This window comes from Balaenoptera borealis (assembly GCF_965194805.1).
Source record: "Balaenoptera borealis genome assembly, chromosome: 16".
In the NCBI taxonomy this organism is placed as follows: Eukaryota; Metazoa; Chordata; class Mammalia; order Artiodactyla; family Balaenopteridae; genus Balaenoptera; species Balaenoptera borealis.
Window position 1 is genome coordinate 23,777,190 of NC_138872.1, and position 26,444 is coordinate 23,803,633.

At 42.7% G+C, this 26,444-nt stretch overlaps 1 protein-coding gene across 6 annotated transcripts in view; it reads right to left on the reverse strand.

Moving 5' to 3' along the window:
* PHF20 (PHD finger protein 20) overlaps window positions 1–26,444 on the reverse strand; it is a 134,739-nt gene that overhangs the window by 34,014 nt on the left and 74,281 nt on the right. For 5 of the 6 annotated variants that reach the window (XM_082359369.1, XM_082359370.1, XM_082359371.1 and 2 more), the window contains one exon: window positions 10,088–10,366. The exons of the other annotated variant lie outside the window; for it this stretch is intronic. In XM_082359369.1, coding sequence (XP_082215495.1) covers window positions 10,088–10,366 — 279 coding nt within the window. The remainder of the gene's footprint in view (window positions 1–10,087; window positions 10,367–26,444) is intronic. 6 annotated transcript variants of the gene reach the window in all.

Here is a 26,444-nt window from a genome sequence, read left to right on the forward strand (position 1 = left end):
GAATCAAATTGAATTGGGTTTCCTGTTACTTGTAACTAAAAGCATCCCTAGTGCTGCAGCTGGTCAGAAATATGGTCATATTAAGCTTTAAAGAGTCCACTCCTGAGGCTTCAATTAGAGGAGTAAGCACTGAGGATAAAAAGAAGAGATATTCTAGGAAATTCTTCTACAGAAACCTGTGTTCTCTGAACACAGAGGGAAGAGAGAAAGCATTCATAGGCTCACCCTGGCTTCTGGCTGAAGACTCTAAGTCACATGTGGCTGTAGGTGACAGAGCTCACAGGGAGAACTGCCCAGCAGGGACTAACCTAACAGGGGTAGACAAGGTGACAACAGGCAGAACTCACTCACTCGTTCGGACTACCCATGTGCACAGAAGTCTCCTACAGGGAGGCACTCCTATTCCCCACTCCAAGGCCCAGGGCCCAGGGCCAGGGCATCCTTCCATGGCATCCTAAAAGACAGCAGAGCCTAAAAGTGAGAGTACGTGTTCTGCAACTAGATTCAAATTGTGGCTCCACTACATGCTAGATGTGTCTATACTGGTTCAAGTTAATCCATCTCATCAGCACCTCAGTTTCTAATCCATAAAGTCGTCACAATAGTACCTCCTTCATAGGGGTTTTTTTTGAGGATTACACAAGACAATACAAGTAAAGAACTTGGAACAGTGCCCAGCAAAAAATTAGCTGTTATCTCATTTGCGATACTCTCTCCCTGGAAGGTGGTACTCGTCTGTGGTCAGTTCTCTCTGTGAACAGCTTGACCAATTGTTCCATGACCCACAGAACAGACACTTGGCTACAGAGCTTCTTCCTGAATGCCCAGACTTGGCTGGACAAAGAGCAACTTCCTGTCAGGGCTCTGGATCAGAGAGCAGCTTGTCGCCTGAGGAGGGCAAGGCTTTTCCAGATGGCCACTTGTCCTCTCCTCAGGCTGCAGGTGCCCATCAGGAGAAATACCAGAGCCCTCCTTGCTCCCTCTATACAGCCTGCTCCCTATTTCTCCCTCAGATCACTATGTTATGATAGCAGAAGGACATCAGACTGCTGCTTCCAGGAAGGAAGAGGAAAAAAATGACATCACCCTCCCCTATGGGAGAACTGCTTGTACACCACAGAGCACTGCCACGTGCCAGGGACAAGCAGTGACCAGAGTCTGTTCTGACCTGTACAAGGGGAGGGCAACTCAAGGGCAGAGCAGGCGTGGGTATGCTCTTGGAGGGATTTTCACCACCTATCAGAGGAAATGGTCTCATGGCCTAACACCATCATTTCACCTTGTCTTTCTTTTTTCTTTTTTTTAAAAATATTTATTTATTTCTTTATTTGGTTGCGCCGAGTCTGAGTTGCGGCTCTCGGGCTCCTCAGCTGCAGCATGTGGGCTCCTTAGTTGCGGCATGTGGGCTCCTCAGTTGCAGCTCGCCAGCTCCTTAGTTGCGGCGTGTGGGCTCCTTAGTTGTGGCATGCATGTGGGATCTAGTTCCCTGACCAGGGATCAAACCCGGGCCCCCTGCACTGGGAGCGCAGAGTCTTAACCACTGCACCACAAGGGAAGTCCCTCACCTTGTCTATCTTTCCAGCCTCATCTCCAATTAGTCCCCCACCATGGATCCCACCCAGACACTGGCCCAAAGGGGCCCTCCAATAAACCCCTTCCTCAAGCCCTGCCTTTTTCTACCTTGGCTCATATGGCAGAGACTGCCATGCATTCTCCAATACCCACTTCTCCCAAAGGGAAAAGAGTACACTTTCCAGCTTCCCCTGAGTGAGGTGTGGCCACGTACAGATGTTCTGGCATATGGGATATGAACAGAAGTGATGTGTGGCACTTCCGGGTTGTGCCCTTAAAAGAAAAAGGCATGCCTTGCCTTTCCCTTCACAGCTGCCGAAAGACAGGCAAGGTGGTGAGCGATCTTGGTCCACACAGAGAGAGCAACACCTTGGGCTGGCGGGGCACTGAGGAGGAAGCTGGCCCTGGACACCTGCTCAGGCCACAGCAGAGCCACCGTGGAGAGCCTGCAGTTTGACCAAAGACAGAAATAAACCTCTGTCTTAAGCCACCTTCTTTGGTATTCTCTTTAAGGCACCATAATCTATATCATAATTAAGCTCCTATTTCTCCCTTCCCTTTAAGGGGAGAGGGCACGGTTCTGTGAGAAGGCCAGTCTAGAACCACAAGAAAAGATACAAAGAATTGTCCACTCTGGTGCTCCAAGGCTCCTTTCGGCCTAAAGCCAAGGTTTACCCAGAGTGAGAATACGAATGAAATGGATGTAACAATAGGTAATGAGCACAGGTGAGCCTCCCTTTGATCCTCAAATATTCTTTCTGCAGCAAACCTCTACTCAGGACTGAACTCACCTATGCAGAATCAAACACAAGCACCAAGGAAGCCTAAGCTCACCCCTGGAAGAGAATTTACTAAATGGATTCTGGTATTCTATGAAACCTCATTTGGAAAAGCAAATCTAAACTGACCTTCCAAATTAACTTATGTGACTAAAGGCCTGGCTGAGGGAAGAGGAAACATCTGAAGGCCAGAGTCAGAAGGGGTACCTTAGGGACAGACATCCATGACCGTTTGTTCCTCTCAATGCCTCTGAACTTTGTTCTGCTTGTTCCCAGCACAGGGATCCCTTTCCTATTCCCCTGCCTTCTGGTTCACCCCCTACCTACCCTCACACTTTAAGGCCTAACTCAAATGTCACCTCCTCCTCTCGACATCCCAGCCCCTGCTCTTCAGGCAAAATCTGAATCTGTGTTCCCACAACACTTCACACGTTCCTTACATAGAACTTAGTAGTTCTCACTGTAACTGTTTATGTGCTTTTCTCCCCACATGAAAGAGCCCTGCCTCATTCATACCTAGTCCTACATCATCATTTTGGAAAGGAGGAAATCAGATCTGTGAAGAGTTCAGATCACAAGTGAACAGGAGCAGAACTGCTACTAAGATAGAGTCTGTGGACTTCAGACCAGAACTACTTCTCCTGCCTAACTTTACCAGCAGGAAAATGGTTGGGGGGGATAGACCAAAAAATAAATCTCTGCAGAGCATTTTCTGGTCCTGCTGGGCCAGAAGCCCCAGAAATCTCCATCTGAGAAATCTATTAGAACCCAGGTTCCCAAAATCAGAGTACTTGGCATAAAGGGAGTACTTTTTTTTACAGTAACTGTCCCCAAATAACTGTCCCCAATTACAGTACAGTAATTGTGCTGTCCCAAGCAGCACACATTCTGTAATATTTTGATTTTCACTTAAGCATAGCGTCAAGTTCACACTGCCTGTGAACTAGGACACAAGCTGCCTGGTGTCAAGAGTCTCACCTTGAAACATCTCCCCAGTTGAACTACCCCCACTGTCTGAAATTCCACCCCTAAAGATAAGAGCTTTCTTAGAAGTTGAGGTGAAAACTAGATGTGCTGAGAGAACAGATGATCTGTTTAGCTGGTTTTATTCTTTCAAATCTTAAGAAATTTAGTCATCAGATTAATCAAGTACCCAGCAAAACCATGAGGAAACGGAAGGAGACTCTGATGTGAAAAAAGTCAGGGCAACGCCTGGAACAGGGGGTGCCTTCTGGAGGGCTGGGGCCTATGGAATATGCTGAATATGCTTCTGTGTTTGCTCTCATTGATATCCAGCAACGTGATGAAGGCTGAACATGTCTACTGACCCCAGTTCACAGATGGTGAGAACTGAGGCTCCTGCTGGTTAGTGGCAGAGGCAGGACGAGTGGCCAGGTTTTTAATTTCCCAGCTAGAGCACAGCAAGATGAATGGTCTAGTTTGCTTCAGCCTGGGAACTGCTGGCAATCTCAGCAATCAAGCCTGGAAGAGCTGTGAAATCGTCTGTGTGGTCTGTGTCCACCTGACATGGGGGTGTAGGGGGGGGAAATGTCCCTTCCTGGCTGCACAAACCTGCTCTCCATCTGAGAGGGTACAGGAATGACCAGGCTATACCCCAACATGGGTGAGAGGCCTGTGTGGTACACTCTGCCACCAAACTGACCAGTTTTACAAAGGACCAGCAGGGGGGTAACAAGTTAAAACACAGGGATTTAAAATACCCTTCTGGTCCCCCTAAAGCATGTTGTAACTGTCCACCCCTGCCAGCCTGGCAAGTATACCCACAGCAGATCTTGTTATTTTAAAACCTGGCAGGCAAGTTTCCCCAATTCACCAAGAGACTTCCAAACCCCAGTGAAAGGGATCCTTCTGTATTAAGAGAGAGAATTTTAGAAATCCCATGTCGGTATATTGGTATGAGACCCAAATGCAGTACATAAAAGTAGAAAATCACTCACTCAGGTCTCTTCATTTTATCAAAATGGCAACACTTTGTCTATCGGTTTAGCAGCTTATCAGAGGTCAGCTGAGTTTAGAACTCAGCTCTCTGACTGCCTGGGTTAATGTTTTCACTAAGATAAAGACCTAGTATTTATTAAGAGTTTACTGTAGGCCAGACATTGTGCTAAGCATTGTACATTAGGTCATTTAATGTAACAAAGTTCTGAGGTAGGTAGGTATCCCCATTTCACAGATGGAGAAACTGAAGCTCAGAGTTCTTTGCCCAAGGTCACAGAGGAAGCAAGGGGTGGAGGCTAGATTCAAATTCAGGTGTGCTGACTCCAAGCCTGCTCATATTACTCAACACAAATCAAGACCCTCAAGTATAGTTAATCAGGAATTCCAAAACCAAACAAGAGGTCCGCACACCCTCTTTTGCGGGAACACCCACCCTGTACTCAGGTGCATTACACTGGGCAAGGTGCCTCCTCGGACAGTTACCATGATCATCTGTTACAATCACCATTCGGATAAGGAAACAGAACCCCAGCACCCCAGGAGTCTCCTTCCTGCCCCACTTTCAGTCATTCATCCACCTACCCCCCAAGGATAACCACTGTACTGACCTCAAACATAACAGATTCATTTTAATCTGTTTTTGAACTTTATATACATATCTACCATATCATATATATGAGTTTATGTTAGCTTCTCTGGCCCAACATTATATTTGTGAGATGTTGGTGGGTATAGCTGTAGCTCATTCACTCACTGCTGTATAGTATTCCACTGTATCAAGACACCACAATTTATTTACTCGATTTATTCTTCACACATTTATTTACTGTGAATAAACACTTGAGCTGTTTCCAATTTAGGGCTCTTAAGAACAGTGCTGCTTTGAACATGTGTGCACATTTCAAAATAATTTTAAATGCCTAACATAAAGACCTTCCCAGCATTTTTATGGGGGGCAAATAGTTTAACCTCCATGTTACATACTAGAAGATGAGGGATTTAATCAATACCAGAGAACTTCGAGTGGCAGAGCTGGGTCCCAAACTCAGACCTTCAGGCTCCCCGACCACTGCTCCTTCCTTCCTTCCACCACAGCACTGAAAAGGGAAGGAGGAGGGGAGGGTGCAGACTAAAGTCAGAGGTCAGCTGACCAGAGCCAACCAGCAAGCCAGGCCAATCCACAGAGAGAGGGGCTCAAGAGAGAACCGTCCTCAGAGCAGACCAAATCCCTCACATCACGGTTTCCTATCTCAGGCTGTCCGAGAATGGCGCTGCAATGGGAGCCAGCAGAAACAGGGGAGGTTTGTAACAATTCCGACTCTCATCTAAAAAGTACAAAACAAACGTTTTTCTCATTGAGAAAAACAAGGAGATAATCACTTCAAATTCCTAAGATTGGGCAAACTTATGTCAGATAATACCAAAAGCTGGTGGGGACATAGACAAATCACAGAGCTGACAGGAATGTTGAAGTCAGAACCACCATTTTCAAGTACCTTCTGGTACATTAACTAAAACCCTTCCATCTAGCAATTCCTCTTCTAGGTAAATACTCAAAAGAAATGCTCACGCACAGGGGATGTGTACACAGGCAGTCCCTGAAGCATCATCTATAAAAGTAAAAAACTAGAAACCTCAATGACCCTGAGTAGGAAGGGGTTAAAGAAACTCTGGCATACTTAACTATCGTTTAAAAAAAAAAAAAGTTACACCTACAAGGGTGGATGGGCGTGCCCAAAACCCCACAATACACCAGCTGAAGAATCAATGAGATCCACCTACAGGTTTCAACCGGATGAAGACAAACATAATGCTAAACAAAAAGCAGCAAGTTCCAAAAGAGTAAGTATAATATGATACTATTTATACATATTTTTAAAACACACAAAATACTCTATCATTTACCAATATAAATGTTAATAACACTCGAAAATACTATATGGAGAGGAGGGATAAATTGGGACACTGGGATTGACATATACATACTACTTTATATAAAATAGATAACTAATAAGGACCTACTGTATAGCACAGGGAACTCTACTCAATACTCTGTAATGGTCTATATGGGGAAAGAATCTGAAAAAGAGTGGATATATGTATATGTATAACTGAGTCACTTTGCTGTACAGCAGAAACTAACACAACATTGTAAATCAACTATACTCCAGTAAAAATTTTTTTTAAATACTATACATTATTTCTCAACATATATGCATGTATTTGGGAAAGCATAAAGGGAAAGAAAGGAAAAGCAATGCAGGGGGTTTGTACCTCATCCTAGTTTTGTTTCCCTTAAAAAAAAATCTGAAGGAAATATGGCAAAATGTTAACATTTTTTAAGTGTAGGTGGGGGTTGGATACATACATGTTTGCTATATATAGTCCTATGTACTTTTCTATAAATTTAAAATATTCCAGAATTTTTAAAATAAAAGACTAAAGTCACTACAGTATTTTTTACCTATCAGATTAACAATAATTTAAAATTTGATAATACTGATAAGATTGTAAAGAAACTGATGTGCATAACCAGTTGGTAGGAGATTACAAACTGGGACAAGCTTTTTGAAGGGTGATTTGGCATCATCTATCAGAAATTTAAATATGCCTACCCTTTTCCCAAGCAAATCCCACCTCCAGGAACTTATCGCATGAATTAATTCGTACACAAGAGCAAATTAATCTTCAGGAAGGTTTACTTTGCTTTAGCACTTGGTAAGAGTGAAAAAATCGGTGAATCATAATTTTTTGTAGGAAAATGTTTAAAGTCCAGTACACCCATACAATGAGATAATGGCCACTGTCAAAATGAGGTAGAACCACGTATCTATACTGACATGAAATGAGTGCCAAGGTATCTTTAATGAAAAAAGCAAGCTGCATATGATACCAACTATATAAAAAGATATTTTCTATTAGACATAATAGAAATGTACAGCTTGGATATGCACAGAAAATATCTGAAAAGTTATAAAAGAGTTTGTTAAAAATAGTTATATCTGCAAGGGAGGTGGGGCTACCAGTGGGAGGGAGGCTTTTTCCCTTAGTATTCTTTTGTATGGATTTTACAGCAATCATATGTCACTTTTATATGGGGGGGGGGGGCGTGTACAAAAACTACAGATTCTAAACTTAGAATTGGAATGCTGTAAAGCAGGGTCCAATAAATCTGTACTTTTAACAAGTCACCCAGTGACTCCCAGGCAGCTGAGTTGGCCACTGCTCCAGGTGAGACCTGGGCCAGGTGACACATGGAGGGGAGGAAAGGATCTCACTGACAGGTCTCTCTCAAGTTCTCAGAAATAAGCTTGCCCCCAGAATTAACCATGTATTCAACGGCAGAGAGATATAAACTTATCTAAAAGACACAGAATGGCCACCAAAGCCAGTGGGACTGGCCAGTAAGACATTATTAACATCCCTAAGGAATCAGTGGCCCTAATAAAACAAGCACTGCCCAGGCAAGAGGATGCTCCCATCTAACAACTGAGCCTGTCCTTTCTTCTTTGTGCCAGGAATACCCACAACCAAGAGCATCAGGCAGAAGGAGACCTAGGTTTCCTTTTTACTCCCCAGAAGAGAGGCACTCGATAAATAGTCGTTGAATGAACAAGTCAATCTATCTTAGCCTGAGGCATTTCCAACTCCAGTGCTCTGCTCCAATGCTCAATAAACAAGGTCTAAGCTAGACAGAGAAGAGGAGTTTTGATAGCTGTTGGCTTCGTTTTAAATAAATAACTGGCACCTGGCATTGAGCATCATCTACCACTATCTGATTCAGACCACCCTGTTTTGAGAGATATCCATCCACTGGTGGGTACCTGAGCAGGACTCTGGTGAAGTCACTAAGGTGGAGAGTGCTGCCATGCCCTGCAGCCCACATGGGGAGCCCCTCCTGGATGACTACTAGCCAGCTGGCCTTCCTCAGGGAGCTCCTTTTAGCTCAATACTTGGGCTCGCCAAGTGCACAGCTAGACTGCCTACAGCTAGTCTACAGCTAGTAATCAAGCTGCGTGGGCCAATTCTGTGGCCACCAGCCATATGCAGCTACTAGCACCTGAAATGTGGTTAGTCTGAACTGAAATGTTCAGTAAATGTAAAACACATACTGGATTTTTTATTTTAATTTATTTTATTTGTTTATTTTTGGCAGCGTTGGGTCTTCGTTGCTGCGGGTGGGCTTTCTCTAGTTGTGGTGAGCAGGGGCTACTCTTCGCTGCACTGCGTGGGCTTCTCATTGCGATGGCTTCTCTTGTTGTGGAGCACGGGCTCTAGGTGCACAGGCTCAGTAGTTGTGGCGTACGGGCTTAGCTGCTCTGCAGCATGTGGGATCTTCCCGGACCAGGGCTTGAACCTGTGTCCCCTGCATTGGCAGGCGGATTCTTAACCACCCTACCACCAGGGAAGTCCCACATACTGGATTTTAAAGGCTTAATACAAGAAAAAGGATACATAATAGCTTATTAAATAGTAATTTCTATGCTGATTACATGCTGAAATGATAGTATTTTGGATATTTTGAGTTAACAAAATTTATTAAAAGAAATTTCAGGGACTTCCCCGGTGGTCCAGTGGTAAAGAATCCACCTGCCAATGCAGGGGACGTGGGTTCGTTCCCTGGTCGGGGAACTAAGATCCCACATGCCGCAGGGCAACTAAGCTCACACGCCACAACTAGAGAGCCCATGTACTGCAACCACTGAGCCCGCGAGCTCCAGAGCCCACACACCACAACTAAAGAGAAGCCCGCGTGTCACAACGAAGATCCCGCGTGCTGCAACTAAGACCCAACTCAGCCAAATAAATAAATATTAAAAAAAAAAAAAAAGAAAGAAGTTTCACCTGTTTCTTTCTACATTTTAAAATGTGGCTACAAGAAAAAGTTACAGGCTGACTCACATTATATTTCTAATGGATAATACAGCACATATGACTAAGAAACTGTCACTTGACACATTATGTCTTCACAGCCTGGCTAAGAACTGACCTCTCACAGGGTCAGAGATCACCTTAGTCTGCATGGCCCTGACCTGCTATCTGAAACCCGACTCTGTACTCCCTTGGGAACACTGGCAGATGTCCCAGGAGTTCCATATACCATCTAATACCTAAGTATTTTAACAGAGAAGTTCAAGCCAAAAAATATACAATGATGTTACAATTTCAGGCAAAACGAAGCTGGGAAGCTTGTAGAATTTCCTGGAAACTCATTAATTATTCTGAAATTCCCAAGAAACATGTAATTTTTCAATTTCTGTAAGTTTTAGAATAAGACGTGAACATGAGATTTTATTGTTACCCTTACCACCACCACTGTAGTTTCTATGTAAAATAAACAGTGTTGTTAGAAAATATCTTCGGCTGCAATTATGACGAAATTGAACCCAGGAGGAGAATCCCACATCACCTCTTAGTTCTTCTGTTCTGTTAGCAGGGATGGGATGACTGCACCCATGCTGTTCTGAGCACTAGTTCTCCTGCTGGCTTCTAACAGAGCTCCCTTTCCTTGACTGTTCCCACTCCATACCAAGAGTACCAAGACCTTCAGAGGCTAAGTGACTTTCTCAAGGTAACTTGAGCAGCAAGAGGTGGAGGTAAGAATGAGAGTCAGGTATTTCTACTTCCTCCAGGAAGGCTACAACTCCACAAGGCAATTCCTGAGGCTCACTTGTCATTTTCAATTTTGAGGGATTCAACTGGACCAGACCAACCTAACGCCCGCTTTCTGTGTCACCCTTCATGATACAGATACAACCCAGAACCAAAATGCTTACTTGGGGAACTGGCCGAGACCCGCTTCCTGGTCAGGCTCTCCTGGCTGGCCTTGTCTGAAGCTGAAGAGCCCCTCGTCTGGACATGCCTCTTTCCTGAGTTCTCCTCTGGCTCTGGTGACTTCTCCATTCCGTGGAAATACTTCATGTGATAGTGCAACAGTTTGGCTTTGCGGAAAAATTTTAAACAATCCACAACCTTGCACCTAAACTTGTGATCTAGGTCGACAGCTGGTGCTTTAGATGTCACAAAATCATCTGTTTTCTTACAAGTATTTGTTACTGAAAAAAAAAAACAAAAACAAAGATCCCTCATGCTTATTCGAACTATTACAATACATGCATTAACACAACACATGGCAACAGAGAGTGAGAGAGCAGCATGCATATGTAGACGGAGACATCAATGACTACTGCTGTTTGAAAGAATGGTGTAACTTCAGGGTAAATAACAGACTCAACTGTGATTCATCTTTTGAAAGAAGAGATCAACTTTTTTTTTTTTCTTTTTTAAAGCAGCCACACAAGTTCTCAGGGTTTCAGAAGAACAAGGGAAAATCCTAAAAAAAAAAAAAAATCAGGGATCCAACCTAGCACTTGTTATTCACAGCAGTTGGACCATTCATAGGTTGAACCAGATTCAGACTTTCTACCATCCCGATACCTTTGTGTAGACAAGATTAGAGAATATTCTGGTGGGATCTCTTTATGAAACTGAAAGGATCTTACAATGGTTTTTGCACAAGGAGAGTAACTATTACAAAGCTTTTAGTATTGAGCTTTTGAGATTTCACTACCGTGTACTCTGATCAAGAGGATTCAGAAAAGAAGAGGAAAAAAAGACAACCAACTGAACGGAGCTGGAAGGCATGTGGAGAACTCGGAAAACTCAATGATCAAATTCAAAGAGACAAAAAAAAGTCTGACACCCTCTCCCCAAACCAAATAAACAGAAGGCAATGGTCTGTCATGAATCAATGACAAAAAGTAATGCTGTCACAAGGAATTCATGAGTATTCATGAATTCATGAGAAACTCAGTTTATTGAAGACTCCCTTCACAATGCCCTCACCCTAATGAGAGCAATCACCATAAACTCAAATCACTCCTACTCTACAGATTAAGTCACCCAAGAATATCCTGAATGGACAGAACTTTCTTGAGTGAATCAAATTTTTCCTAAATGCAATGACACAATTTCCATTAGAAGCGAATAGCATGCTGAACTTTTGGTAAATATTATGATTACTTTTTCAAGTACCATTCCATAATCAGAAGGAATAAAAAAAATTATTAAACTCAATCTGAATCATCCTCTACATTTCAAAATCAGCACTAGGGTATGATTATAAAACTGGTAGGCTTGGGACTTCTCTGGTGGCACAGTGGTTAAGAATCCGCCTGCCAATGCAGGGGACATGGGTTCGAGCCCTGGTCCGGAAAGATCCCACATACCACAGAGCAACTAAGTCCGTGTGCCACAACTACTGAGCCTGCCTTCTAGAGACCATGAGCCACAACTACTGAGCCCGCATGCCTAGAGCCCGTGCTCCGCAACAGGAGAAGCCACTGCAATGAGAAGCCTGCACACCACAACGAAGAGTAGCCCCCGGCTCGCTGCAGTGAGAGAAAGCCTGCATGCAGCAACGAAGACCCAACGCAGCCATACATACATACATACATAAATAAATAAAACTGGTAGGCTTGATGATCTGATGGATTCTGTTACATAGGCATTTAAACAAGTAACAAATTATATACACACACACATCCCAAAGCATAATGCCTTAAATCACTTTCTATCCATGACAAGAGACATAACGAAGAGGTTTAAATCAGATACAGTTAAGAAAAAGTAACATGAAATGAAATGGAATACATACTTCTCATACAAATAGTTGTACAGGAAAAACAAAAAAGTCAGTGAAGCAATTCAAAATTCAAACCTCCAATATATCCTAAAATTCTTTCTTAAAATACAGTTTCTGTGGAATTTCCTCCCCTTCGGCCTATTAAGTTGAACCATACGAATTTGCCGTTTTTGTAGGTTAAGAAAGGTTAGATATTGGCCATTTCATATGGTCGAACCTAATAGTTCCTTTTCCATCTGACAATGTTTCAAAAAATCACTGCAGAAAACTCCACTTACCACTGTGCGAACAAAGCTAAGGTCTGAGGAGGTCAGAGAGCATCAACCCTGCCTACTATCACCTGAGGACCTCAGCAGTCAAGTTCAGCTACAGTAAACTCAGCCATCCTTTGGCTTGTGTTTGAAGCCTTGTTTGAGATCAACTTATTTATAATAGAAAAGAAGAATACCAAAATACAAATACCTTTGAATTAAAAAAAAACGAGAGGCCGCGACGGTGAGAGGCCCGCGCACGGCGATGAAGAGTAGCCCCCGCTGAAGAGTGGCCCCCGCTCGCCACAACTGGAGAAAGCCCGCGCACAGAAACGAAGACCCAACACAGCCAAAAATAAGTAAATTAATTAATTAATTTAAAAAAAAAAAAGTGTGGGCTCTGCAGCTGGACAGCCTGGTTCAAATCCTGGCTCCTGTAATCACTCCTCCTGCCTTCTCAGTTTCCTCATGTGCGGAGTGGAGATAGTAATAACAGTAACTACTTCACTGAGTTGTAAGAATTAAATGAATTACGTGCAAAGATTCTAGAAAAACATCTGGCACATAATAAGTGTTCGATAAATATCGGCTCTTATTACTATATAGTTATCATTTTGTTCAATATTCTGGGATAAACTAGAATGGAAAAGAATATTTAGGCGTCGGGAAGCGCCGGGAAAGAGGCCTATGGGCCACCGGGGGACCCCTATCTTCATGGAGTTAAAGTCTTCCTGTCTGGGGAGCAGGCGCCCAATCCCGCGCAGGCCTAGCACGTGGACGCCATAACTGCGCACTTCGGCTTCCCTCCTGCACCCGAGGAGCCCCTGGCCCTGGAAGTGGCCGGGGCGGGCACACTCGCCGACTCCGGGTGTCATCTCTGCCCAGACTGAGGGGGCACGGGGCCGCCAGGAGAAGGCGCCCGGCTCGGCCTGTCAAGTGCCGGGCAGGCTTCTTAGAGAAGACACCTTCGAGCTGAGGCCTGAGGGACAGCAGTAGTTCTTATGCCCCAGGGAGTGATGTGGGGTGGGAGAACCTAAGTCTCGGATTTTAGGAGCTTTGGACGCCACCACACTGAGCTCAGAAGAGGTTGCGTCTGCCTTATTGTTGCAGTGACCCTATTGTTAATGGGCTGGAGACTTTAAAGACGTTTAAAGTGTACCCAGGGTGCTGACAAGACAAGGACATTTGGATTTGAGAGTGTGGCGGCCCCGCGTGTGTAGCAGTCACCTTGACCGGGTGTGTAGGGGCCGGGGATAGGGGGATGACCCTGTGGCCACCATCCTGGCAGGAAGGGTGGGGTCCTGGGGACTGAGATATCTTGCCTGGCTGGAAAGGAATATCCTGGTAGGAAGCAAATCCCCAGAGTTTGAGATGGCGAGAGAGAGGGCAGGTCAAGGACAACATTGTAGTGCCAAGATTAGGTGCCTGGGCTGTAGCTTGAGGGGTTCTGTCAATGAGGCTTAACCTGAGACTACATTGGGTCTCTGTTTTCAGATAATAGTTTTCCTTTTAATAAAGACCAGTAGAAGTTTAAAAAAAGAATATTTAGAAAAGAATGTATATATGTGTATATAGTATCATTTTGGACTTAAGAACAAGTGGGACTTATGAACAGCCTTCCAGAAATTAACCTGCTCATAGCAGAAGGGCAGAAGTGCCCATCACTCCCAGCTTCACTGCATGCTCATTCCAGAGGCAGTATGGTATAATGGAAACAACCCAACTTTAAATCCCAGCTCTACCCTTCATTAGCTGCATAAATAAGCTGTGTATGGTTTTTTTAAACTATTCTTATTATCCAGGTTCCTATCTATAAAAGGGAATACCACCACCCATTTCAAAAGAGTTGGAGAGAGGGCTATAAGATTTGGCACAAAACAGGCCAAGTATATATATTATTTTATATATATTATTAAAATATATTATTTATATATAAATAATAATTTATATATAAAAATAATATATTATTAAAATATATTATTTTATATTATTTCAAATATAAAATAATCTTGATAAACAGGCTTATGTCATTTATGGAACGTGGCAAGAGACAGATACTGGGTTGACCAAAAGTTTCGTTCAGTTTTCTCCGTAAGATGGCTCTAGTTGCACTTGTCTTTAACTTCATACGAAACAATTTTGTTAGATTGTATGTGACAGCTGTCATATCAGCATGCATTAAAAAAAAAAACTTACCAAAATTGGTGAATTTTTGTGTAGCCATTTTTAATATTGAAGATGGAAAAAAAAAAGCAACATTTCAGCATATTATGCTTTATTATTTCAAGAAAGGTAAAAACTCAACTAAAACACAAAAAAAGATTTGTGCAGTGTATGGAGAAGGTGCTGTGACTGATCGAACGTGTCAAAAGTGGTTTGCGAAGTTTCACGCTAGAGATTTCTCGCTGGATGATGCTCCACAGTAAGGCAAACCAGTTGAAATGAGGTTGATAATGATCAAACCAAGACATTAATTGAGAACAATCAACGTTATACCACGAGGGAGATAGCCGACATACTCAAAAGATCCAAATCAAGCGCTGAAAATCATTTGCACCAGCTTGGTTATGTTCATCGCTTTGATGTTTGGGTTCCACATAAGTTAAGCAAAAAAAACCTTCTTGACAGTATTTCTGCATGCGATTCTCTACTTAAACATAATGAAAACGTTCCATTTTTAAAACAAATTGTGATGGGCAATGAAAAGTGGATACTGTACAACAGCAGCCCCCAACCTTTTTGGCACCAGGGACTGGTTTCCTGGAAGACAATTTTTCCACGGACCTGGGGGGGGGGGGCGGGGGAGGGGGCGATGGTTCAGGCTGTAACCCGAGCAGCAGATAAAGCTTCGCTGGCTCACCCCGCCGCTCACCTCCTGCTGTGTGGTTCAGTTCCCAACAGGCCTCGGACCAGTACCAGTCTGCGGCCCGGGGATTGGGGGCCCCTACTATACAATAATGGGGAACAGAAGAGACCGTGGGGCAAGCAAAATGAACCACCACCAACCACACCAAAGGCCGGTCTTCATCCAAAGAAGGTGATGTTGTGTATACGGTGGGATTGGAAAGTAGTTCTCTATTATGAGCTCCTGCTGGAAAACCAAATGATTACCTCCAACAAGTACTGCCCCCAATTAGACCAACTGAAAGCAGCACTCGACGAAAAGCGTCCAGAATTAGTCAACAAAAAACGCATAATCTTCCATCAGGATAATGCAAGACCACCTGTTTCTGTGATGACCAGGCAAAAACTTACAGCTTGGCTGGGAAGTTCTGATTCATCCACCATATTCATCAGACACTGCACCTTCGGATTTCCATTTATTTCGGTCTTTACAAAATTCTCTTAATGGAAAAATTCCCTGGAAGACTGTAAAAGGCACCTGGAACAGTTCTTTGCTCAAAAAGATAAAAAGTTTGGGGAAGATGGAATTATGAAGTTGCCTGGAAAATGGCAGAAGATAGTGGAACATAAGGGTGAGTACGTTGTTCAATAAAGTTCTTGGAGAAAATGAAAAATGTGTCTCTTATTTTTGCTTAAAAACCCAAGGCACTTTTTGGCCAACCCAATATTATAATTATCAACCAGAGTGAAACATTCCTTTGACCAGCCCTCATAAGCTCTGGCTGGGAGACACATCACTCTGTAAGCATTCAGTTTTGTCTACATCCTACTAGAAATGTGAAATCCAAAACCAACCACAAGATTCCTAGCATGGCCATTCAGTGGGATTATTACCCCCACCTTTCAGGACATCTTACTTTCACTAATTCAGCCTCCCAAAATTTTTTAAAATAATTATATTACATAGTGCTGGACAGTACACCAAGCTTGATCCACCAAAATCCCGAACTTTGTCCTGTTTGCCTTTTTAAAACACAAATTAAAGTGCATTTCCATTTCCCCCAAAAGTTTTATCAAACTATACGCTGGAAGTTACATTTAACCCTAATAAACTCCATCTTATTATTTTAGTCCAAGAATTTTATAACTCGTTTCTGTAATCCTATGTATTCTTAGGTCTTTATCCAAGCTGTTGATAAAGATCCAGTAGGACAGAGCTGAGGACAGCCTTCAGAACACGCTTTAGGCTGACACCAATCAATTAATGTACACTCTGGGTAGAGTTACCTGAACCAATTGAACTTCACCTACGCAGATTACCAATACACTCATATATCTATTTCCTCCTTGTCCATAGATAGATTTTAAAAGTAATATGGTCAAACTATCTGCTGAAATAAAGATATACCTAGTCTGACAGTGCTATACTAGACCCCCAAAATTCATATGGTGAAACCTAATTCCCAGTGTGATGGTATTTGGAGGTGGAGCTTTTGGGAAGTGATTAGGTCATAAAGGCAGTGCCCTCATGAATAAGACTAGCGCCCTTATAAAAGAGACCCCAGAATTCTCCCTTGCCCATTCCTCCATGTGAGGTTACTGTGAGAATATAGCTGTTTATGAACTAGGAAGCTGGCCCTCACTAGACACTGAATCTGCTGGCACCTTGATCTTGAACTTCCCAGACTCCAGAACTGTGAGAAATACATTTCTGTTGTTTATAAGCCACCCAGTCTATGGTATTCTGTTACAGCAGTCCAAATGGATTAAGACAGATAGTCTACCAATCCAGTAAGCCTCTCAAAAGGAAATACATTTAGTTTGGCAGGATAAAAACTCTTCTCCCCCAAAAGCAAAACCCTTGATTTCTCACAGGTAAGCAGAAAGTGGAAACAGCTGGTCCTCCAAAGGTAAACAAGCTTGGCACTCAGGTGGCCACCTGCCTCAGAGGTGGTACTAGGATCACAGAGGCTCAGGTAAACAGATAAACTCCCCAGGAGAAAAGACACTACCTGGTGTCACTGTCATGAAGCCCCTGGCCAAACCAAGAGCTCTTCTCAAGATGGCAACTTTAATAAGACAAAATGAGTTGTTGGTTTTTGTCTGAAGGAATAAGAAAGGCTTGAGAATTATGAATCTTCAACCACGGAAGTTCAGGAAGTAATAAGATCCCCCCCCCATAAACTCAACTCAGTGAAGTATATATATAACTCATTGATATGCAAGCCCTTCTGATTATAAGCCAGTAAATATAACCTACCTTGCAATGTGGAGAAAACACAATCAACACAAGCATCAGGGTGAGACAAGCAGCAAAGAGGGTATAAATTAATTGTGGATAATAGCCTGTGACAAAATCTGATAAATTACACAATTAACTGTAACTTCAGGGACTTCCATGGTGGTCCAGTGGTAAACAACGCATCTTCCAGTGCAGGGAGCACTGGTTCGATCCCTGGTCAGGGAACTAAGATCCCACATGCCACAGGGCAACTAAGCTTGCGCACCTCAACGAGAGAGCCCGTGTGCCGCAAACTACAGAGCCCACGTGCCCTGGAGCCCGCACGCTGCAACTAGAGAGAAGCCTGCGCGCTGCAACAAAGACCTGGCACAGCCAAAAAATAAGGAAAATAAATAAATAAATATCATAAATATTAAAAAAAAAAAAAAAAAACTATAACTTCAGACTCACAAATGAAGAAGTAGATCAAACACCCCAAGACTTAAGTAACTGCTCCTTTTTCATGAAGGTCTTGCAAACTGAACCCAACAAATTTTTTAGAGATATGAAAAATTGCATTTTCTAGACTTCACAATTTTATCCTAATTTTCCCATATGGCAGCCAGATGAGCCCTCTGTGTGCACAATGAAAACTGCCAGTTCAGCCAGCGCAAGCCTCTGGCACACCTCTCCCACATGCAAACCAAGCCCTGTTCAGCCTTCAAAGGCCACCTACTTGTACGATGCTTTTTCCTTGGTCTCTGAGCAAAAAAGATTCTATCCTGCCTTCTCTGAATTCCCATAAGTACTTCATGGAAAACAAATCTTGTAGTATCTGTCCCTTTCTATTTGTATTGCAGTTAGTTCTGTTCATTCTTTATTCTAAAATACTGGAATGAGGAATGTGCTCCATTCTTTACTCTTACAGTACTCCTCTCAGCGTACTACTACTTCAAACAAGAGAGTTAGCCTCTCCAAGACAGTTTCCTTATCATTAAATGGGAATAAAAATACTTATTTCACAAGGCTCCCACATGTTTCCATGAGGTATTAGAAGAGAAAGCCTATTACTAACTGCAATAGGTTACTTGAACATTAGCTGTCATCTGGGTTGGCACTGACCTCACAGTTGTTTGCTTCCAACAAAGTTATGCATAATCCCAGCCAGGGATCCATGTACCAGGGCACGACCTGAAAAAATTTAACATCTAATTGCCCCACTTTATTAATCAAACACTGAGGTATTGGTATTCTTGTCAACAAAGACACCACATGACCCCAGTAGTTTAATACTTTTTGACATGTACTTGAAATTCTATAATGAATAAAACTTTTTTCAGGTCTGTGAAGGAATAACTTTCTCTGCTGTAAAGCAACAAAAAGCAACCAAAGAGAAATGTAAACAGATTTAAATATTCACAGTTAGTCTAGTCAAATGTTTAGAATAAAAAAATAACAAAATGTCCATAAACAGAGGAACAGTTAAATAATTGATGGGAAGTCTGCACTATGTAATCCTAATCAGTCATTTAAAAGAATGAAGTAGCTCTGTACTTACTGATACTGATATGGATAATCTCAAGATACACTGTTAAATGAAAACAGGAAGTTGCCCAGTACATACTGTATGGCCCCATGCATGGTTACAGAGGGGGAAAAAGCTATTATGAAAATGCATAGAGGGACTTCCCTGGTGGCACAGTGGATAAGAATCCACCTGCCGGGCTTCCCTGGTGGCTCAGTGGTTGAGAGTCTGCCTGCCAATGCAGGGGACACGGGTTCGAGCCCTGGTCTGGGAGGATCCCACATGCCGCGGAGCAACTGGGCCCGTGAGCCACAATTACTGAGCCTGCGCTTCTGGAGCCTGTGCTCTGCAACAAGAGAGGCCATGATAGTGAGAGGCCCGCGCACTGCGATGAGGAGTGGCCCCCGCTCTCTGCAACTGGAGAAAGCCCTCGCGCAGAAACGAAGACCCAACACACTCAAAAATAAATAAAAATAAATAAATTAAAAAAAAAAAAAGTTTAAAAAAAAAAAATCTTTAAAAAATAAAAAAAAGAATCCACCTGCCAATGCAGGGGACATGGGTTCGAGCCCTGGTCTGGGAAGATCCCACATGCCGCAGAGCAACTAAGCATGGAATCTGGTTGAACATACACAGGAATTCTTTCTATTATTTTTGCAATTTTTTATAAGTCTTAAATTATTTCAAAATAAAAACGTCTTTAAAATACATCTAAAAAATACTTTGAGGTCACAGAATAGCTAAGTGTGAGGAAAGCAACCCTGCCAAGGCTATCCACACTCAGCCCTCACAAAAATCACTGAGCATTTATTCCACAAGATGGCAGAGCTGCCTCAAATGCCAGAGCTGCTCCATATGCAGCTAACGCCCCTCTTCTGCTCTAGACTAGATAGTGTTGCCTTCCCAGCTCTTCCTCCTGCTGCCCAAGAGCCTCCTTCACACTAATTTCTCATATCATGACTCCATCCCAAGTTAGAAATTCCAAGATTGGCACCAGCTCAGGACAGCAACCTCTAAACAGTGACTAAAAACAGCAGCATCCTGGCCTCCAGGGGCCTCGCTGGATGTTTCTGAGGATGATCCCGCCCTCCTTCCTGCTTACTTACATAACACATTCCTGGTGAATGAGTTCTCAACAACCCCCCCTCTCTCCCAGCGATCTTTCTGGATGTCCTGTACTCACCACTAAGCCCAGGTTCCAAAAAACACACCAGGAACACCATTCAGTTTCCAGATCAACACTTCCTCCCCCCTCAAATTAAAGAATTCCAAAGGCACCACCCTGCCTGGAGTACTGACATCACTTGTACCACACACTGCTCTTCTTAGTAGGCCACCCTACTAAGCCTCTTACTCAGAGTATACACATTGCTTTAACAAGTGCCGCCGAGAGCAGTGCACCAGTGCACAGTAGTGCAACCTCTCTAAAGGTAGGGACTGTGTTCACGTCACTTGATTTACATAGCACCCAGCATCTCATCACATGGCATTAGGTACTCAGTCAGAAGATGGGAGTCAGAATGACCCAGCTATTAGGAAATGTGCTACTCTAACTCGGGCTAAGTTACCCCTTCTTGCCAAGTACTAGGCTCTTCTATAAAACAAGGAGAAATAATAGTGAAAAATTAGAAATACCTTTAATGTCTTTCAGCAGTGGATAGTTAAATAAATTATGGAATACCCACCCAACAAAATAAATCATATGTAATCGTGAAAGAACTATGAACCGACATGGAAAAATACTATAAATTAAAATGACAAGCCATTGACTAATATAAGAATATGATTCTATTATTGTGTTTTTAAAAAACTACATGAGGGGCTTCCCTGGGGCACAGTGGTTAAGAATCCGCCTGTCAATGCAGGGGACATGGGTTCGATCCCTGGTCCGGGAAGATCCCACATGCCGCAGAGCAACTAAGCCCATGCACCACAGCTACTGAGCCTGCGCTCTAGAGCCCGTGAGCCACAACTACTGAGCCCACACGCCACAATTACTGAAGCCCGCGTGCTCTAGGGCCCATGTACCGCAACTACTGAGCTCGCGTGCTGCAACTACTGAAGCCCACGTGCCTAGAGCCCATGCTCAGCAACAAGAGAAGCCACCGCAATGAGAAGCCCGCACACCGCAACGAAGAGTAGCCCCTGCTCGCCACAACTAGAGAAAGCCTGCACGCAGCAACGAAGACCCAACGCAGCCAAAAATATATTTAAAAAAATAAATTTATTAAAAAAAAGCTACATGGGTATGTGTATGTTTGCATATGAGCAGAACCATGTGTGGAAGGATGGAAGACCACACATCAAACTGTTCCATGGTTCCTTCAAGAGTGAGAAGAGTAAGGGAGGACTTTTCACCTTTTGTTCCCTTTTACTTAGTTTTAATTTTTCCTAGCATATATTGGTTTTGAAATATACAGGGGGGAAAAAACCCAGCAAAATGACTCTTCATATAATAATTTTTAAAAAAATAAATTTATTTATTTATTTTTGGCTGTGTTGGGTCTTCGTTGCTATGTGCGGGCTTTCTCTAGTTGCGGTGAGCGGGGGCTACTCTTCATTATGGTGCACGGGCTTCTCATTGTCGTGGCTTCTCTTGTGGCAGAGCACAGGCTCTGGGCACAAGGGCTTCAGTAGTTGTGGCATGTGGGCTCGGTAGTTGTGGCTTGAGGGCTCTAGAGTGCAGGCTCAGTAGTTGTGGCGCACAGGCTTAGTTGCTCCATAGCATGTGGGATCTTCCCGGGCCAGGGATCGAACCCATGTCCCCTGCATTGATAGGCGGATTCTTAACCACTGCACCACCACGGAAGCCCTAATAATTTTTAAATAAGGGTCCTAACTACCTTTACATCACAGTAGTTGTGAAAATTCATCAAGAAGTAGTACTTATAAAGAATTAGTATTCCTTAGTGTTCTAATTATGAAAAATCAAATCTAAATTTTAAAAATCATCATTAAATAAAACCTTTCATTGCTGTCTCCTTATGACTCAAAAGTGATGACCATACTAAGTGCACACAGTCTGTGATGATCTTAAGTTCCTGCCATGTTGTTTTTCAATGAAGAATACTAATGATTAACTGATGTGATTTAACTTTTAATATCTTAGAAAATATTAAAATACCTTTTCACCTTAATTTTCAAAATAGATTCTTTATCTGATCATATACGTTGGAAAAGAATCACTGCATCAAAATATAGGACTTACTTGAAATTTTGTTTGGAAAAACAGTTGTCAACATTATTGCAGATCTAGAAATGCTTAAGTTGGACAATGATCAATCAATAATGCTATTCACCACTAGTCAACTGGAAGTATCCAGAACAATCCATTCATTCATTCATTCATTCATTCATTCATTTATGGCTGTGTTAGGTCTTCGTTGCTGTGCGCAGGCTTTCTCCAGTTGTGATGAGCAGGGGCTACTTTTCGTCACTGTGCGCAGGCTTCTCATTGTCATGGCTTCTCTTGTTGCAGAGCACAGGCTCTAGGCACGCAGGCTTCAGTATTTGTGGCACTTGGGCTCCGTAGTTGTGGCTCGTTGGCTCTAGGAGCGCAGCCTCAGTAATTGTGGCACACGGGCTTAGTTGCTCCACGGCATGTGGGATCTTCCCAGACCAGGGCTCGAACCCGTGTTTCCTGTGTTGGCAGGTGGATTCTTAACCACTGCACCACCAGAGAAGCCCCAGAACAATCCATTCTTATAAGTAAGTGTCTCTCTGAGGTCAAGGAGATAACTTATTCATCTTTCTGTGTTTTCATAAACGATTCCAGCTTTCCTCTCACCCCCCTCCAAAGTTTTGGTACCTAAGAAATGCTCAAGCAATTGCTGAATGAATGATCTGATGATAAATGTTACCCACTAACTGACTGATGAAATAAGTTTTCCAATGGGTCCATTTGCTCTGGCTGGGAATAAAAGGTATTCAGTAAAAGTGTGCTGAGGGATGTCCCTGGTGGTCCAGTGGTTAAGACTCTGCGCTTCCAATGCAAGGGGCGCAGGTTCAGTCCCTGGTCGGGGAACTAAGATCCCACATGCTACAACGGCACGGCCAAGAAAGTATAAAAAAAATAATAATAATAAGTGTTCTAAATGAAAGCCCACAGGTGAGAGTGTACCTGCTGTGCTTGCAGGATAGCAAGAAGGCCTATGGCTGGAGCAGAGACAGCAGGAAAGAGAGAGACTGAGGAAAGATGAAACTGGAGAGGTTACAGGTGGCCAGAAGAAGCAGGGCCACTGCGGGCCAGAGTAAGGACCTGAGGCACTCACTCATGACCAGATACCAACAGTTCTGGGTGGTGGGAAACATGAATGTTAGTTTCATTGTTCTTGTACTTTTCTAGATTTCTCTACAAATTTATGAATATAAAAAAGCAACTTACCAAAAAAGAAAGTGCTGAATGAAGACAAGATCACTTCCATAAATGAGGTAAAAGGTGCCAATGAAATCCCTGGTGGAGTTTGAATAAGGTCCTGATTTTGATAATTGTGGTAACATAAGAGAATGTCCTCATTTTTTAGGAAATATACATCATCAAAATATTCAGGGGTAAAAGTCTGCAACTTATTGTCAAACAATTCATAAAAAAATACTTCAAAATGCCTTAAGGCCACAGAACAGCTAAGTAGGAGGAAAGCAACCTTACCAACAGAGATCCAAGTGAACATTTGATGGCTATCTCCCTATCCTGCAAACGAAGCATTTCCAATAGCTCCATAAACAAAAAAGCAACTCAAAGCAACTGACCTCAGTTTGGCAGCAACTTACCTGCTCAGCCTTAACCCACTTCAGGAAGCCTGCAATTAAGTCAGAAAGCACACTTAATAGTCTCAGAAAACATCCTATGATTATGCTGTTGATACTGCTCTGCCTCCATCTCCAAATACCTAAGTGATACTCATCCGTCAAGGCCCTGTGCAAGTTCCATATTCTTCCACCCCTGCCCCCAAACCACCAACCTAAATATCACCTCTCTCCATAGTCAGATAAAAAGAGCATTTAATGAACACTAAGACCAAGAGTGCCCCATTCACTGACAGCAGAGCTCCCAGGCATATAGTAAGGGCTCAACAAGCTAATCCTGAGTTCAACTTCCATGTGGCAGGCACACATTATCACTGTCAGTTTTCTCTCCCATAGTTTTAAGTATTTCTCATGACACCACCTTAACTGTCTCTCTTGTAATGCAGGTACCTGCAGTCTTATTCATTCCTCTGGACAGAAAGACCTACAAGGACATTGACCAGATGTCTCATTCATTTATCTAACCCCCAGAACAATGAATTCTCAGCCAATGTTCCACCACTATATGTCTGATGACAGACCACAGACACTCCCAACTCCCCAAACTACAATGGCTATAGGTCAATGACTCTCCTACTCAAGAAAACATGGAAGAACACAAGTGTCTGAAACCTAAACTATTATAAGCATTACACTAAACCGGACCATGTTAATTTAAAAATAAATCATTTGCAAGAACTATTATAGGCATTACACTGAAACTAACCTGGTTAATTTACAAGTCAATCATCTGTAAACGTTTAATAATTCAGTGACAAATAACTTCCTATTCATTTTATAACTGACAACATAACAATGGGACACTACACCTCGTGGTAGTATCCCATTTCTAACAGGTATTTAGTTAAAAAAAACAAAAAAAATTAGCTGAATAAGCCTGTACTTCTATTGGGTCTTCTCTCTTGTTCATTCTATGGTTCATGTAGAACATTCACAAATGACACAGCTTAGAAGAGAGTCTGGCACTTAGTAGGTACTTGTTAAATATTCCCTGACTGAAATGAATGAATGGACGGCAGCCCATTTTCCAACAGCCCTGGTTATCTGTGAATGACCAAATAGGCTGGGCCCAGATTTAGAGACTAATCTGAGATCGCAACTTCTAAGGGCATCTATTCTAATTTCTGTTTTACAGAATAAACAAATGCTTACCCAAGTAGAACAATTTCAACTGCATTCCCCTCTGGCACTTAAGTCATGAAAGCAAATAGCTTAGAGCCTACTCCAAAAGAGAACAGCAATGAGATCCATGCTGCTTTTACTCCTCATAGCTCAAGATCCAGGTAATTGGACCATTACCATTACTATACACTCTCTTGGAAAATGGGCAAAGTGCTTCAGTTAGTTGCAGTGGTTTCAAAATTATTCCCCAGAAAATCCTATGTGCAACATAAAGAAGCAAGACAACAAGAAATCTTCCCATCATCTTTCCCAAGACACCTGTGCCACCCTCACTTTACCTTATTTCCATCTTCTCCACAAACCAGAGATGCAGCTAAATTAACTGACATGAGACAGAAACTGTATGTGTGTGAAAACTTTAAAACAAGCACTGGGATTTAGCCTCTGACCTAGTCCTCTCACTCATCTCATCTGCTCAGCATATTTCCTAGTGGCATAGGAATAATTCATTTCCAATTTCAAGTGATGTCTAATGTAACACCACCCTTAAGACAGCAAAATGAAGAGCTTAGTCTGCTGAGTTAAGGGGCATGGCTGTCATAGAGAGTCCTCCATTCCAAAACATGGACTACTAAATTCTGAGATGAAATTTCCACCAAATTTGCCCATCAAGTCTAGTAATTTCCCCCACAGGAGAGAAAGTAGGCTGAGGAGAGGAGCCCTGCCACTGAGAGGAGGCTCAGCAAGAAAGGAGAGAGCCCTTGTATCCACAAGCTCACATGCCTGAGGCATAACACTCTGGACCCAGTGGAACAGAAGACCAACATAAAGGCACCAGGGATGAGTCAGGAATGATACTTGAGTACTTTCAGTTTACTATTTTCAAAGAACTGCTCTGCCACTGCATTTATGTTAACTACACAGAATCTGATCAAGACCAAAAAAAAAAGAAGCAGAAGAAAAAGAAGGGGACCTCCTGGTGGTGCAGTGGTTAAGAATCTGCCTGCCAATGCAGGGGACAAGGGTTCGATCCCTGGTCTGGGAAGATCCCACATGCCGCGGAGCAACTAAGCCCGTGCACCACAACTACTGAGCCCCAATGCTACAACTACTGAAGCCCGAGCACCTAGAGCCCGTGCTCCGCAGCAAGAGAAGCCACCGCAATGAGAAGCCCGAGCACCGCAACAAAGAGTAGCCCCTGTTCACTGCAACTAGAGAAAGCCCGCGCACAGCAACGAAGACCCAACAGAGCCAAAAATAAATAAATAAATAAATAAATAAATTTATTAAAAAAAAAAAGAAGAAAATCTGCCCTTCCAATCTAAATTGAAATTATCCAAACAGAAGTATGCAATTCTGTAGACACATAGTCTTTACAGTATAAAACTCTTATTAAAAAAAAATTTAAATGTCATTAACCTTTTAACACTGTAAAATTTTCTATTTATAATTTAAATTACCTTTTTTTTTTTTTTTTTTTTGCCACGCGCACAGCTTACAGGATCTTAGTTCCCCAAACAGGGATCGAACCCAGGCCACAGCAGTGAAAACGCTGAGCCCTAACCACTGGACCAAATTTAAATTACTCTTAATGTCTGAAATTTGCCTTTCCAGAAGAAAGGCAAAGAATTTCAAACCTTACATTTAATACTAAATATAAATCTAATTTATATATTTAATAAAACACAAATGAGTATATAAGTGTATAGATTTCATGACA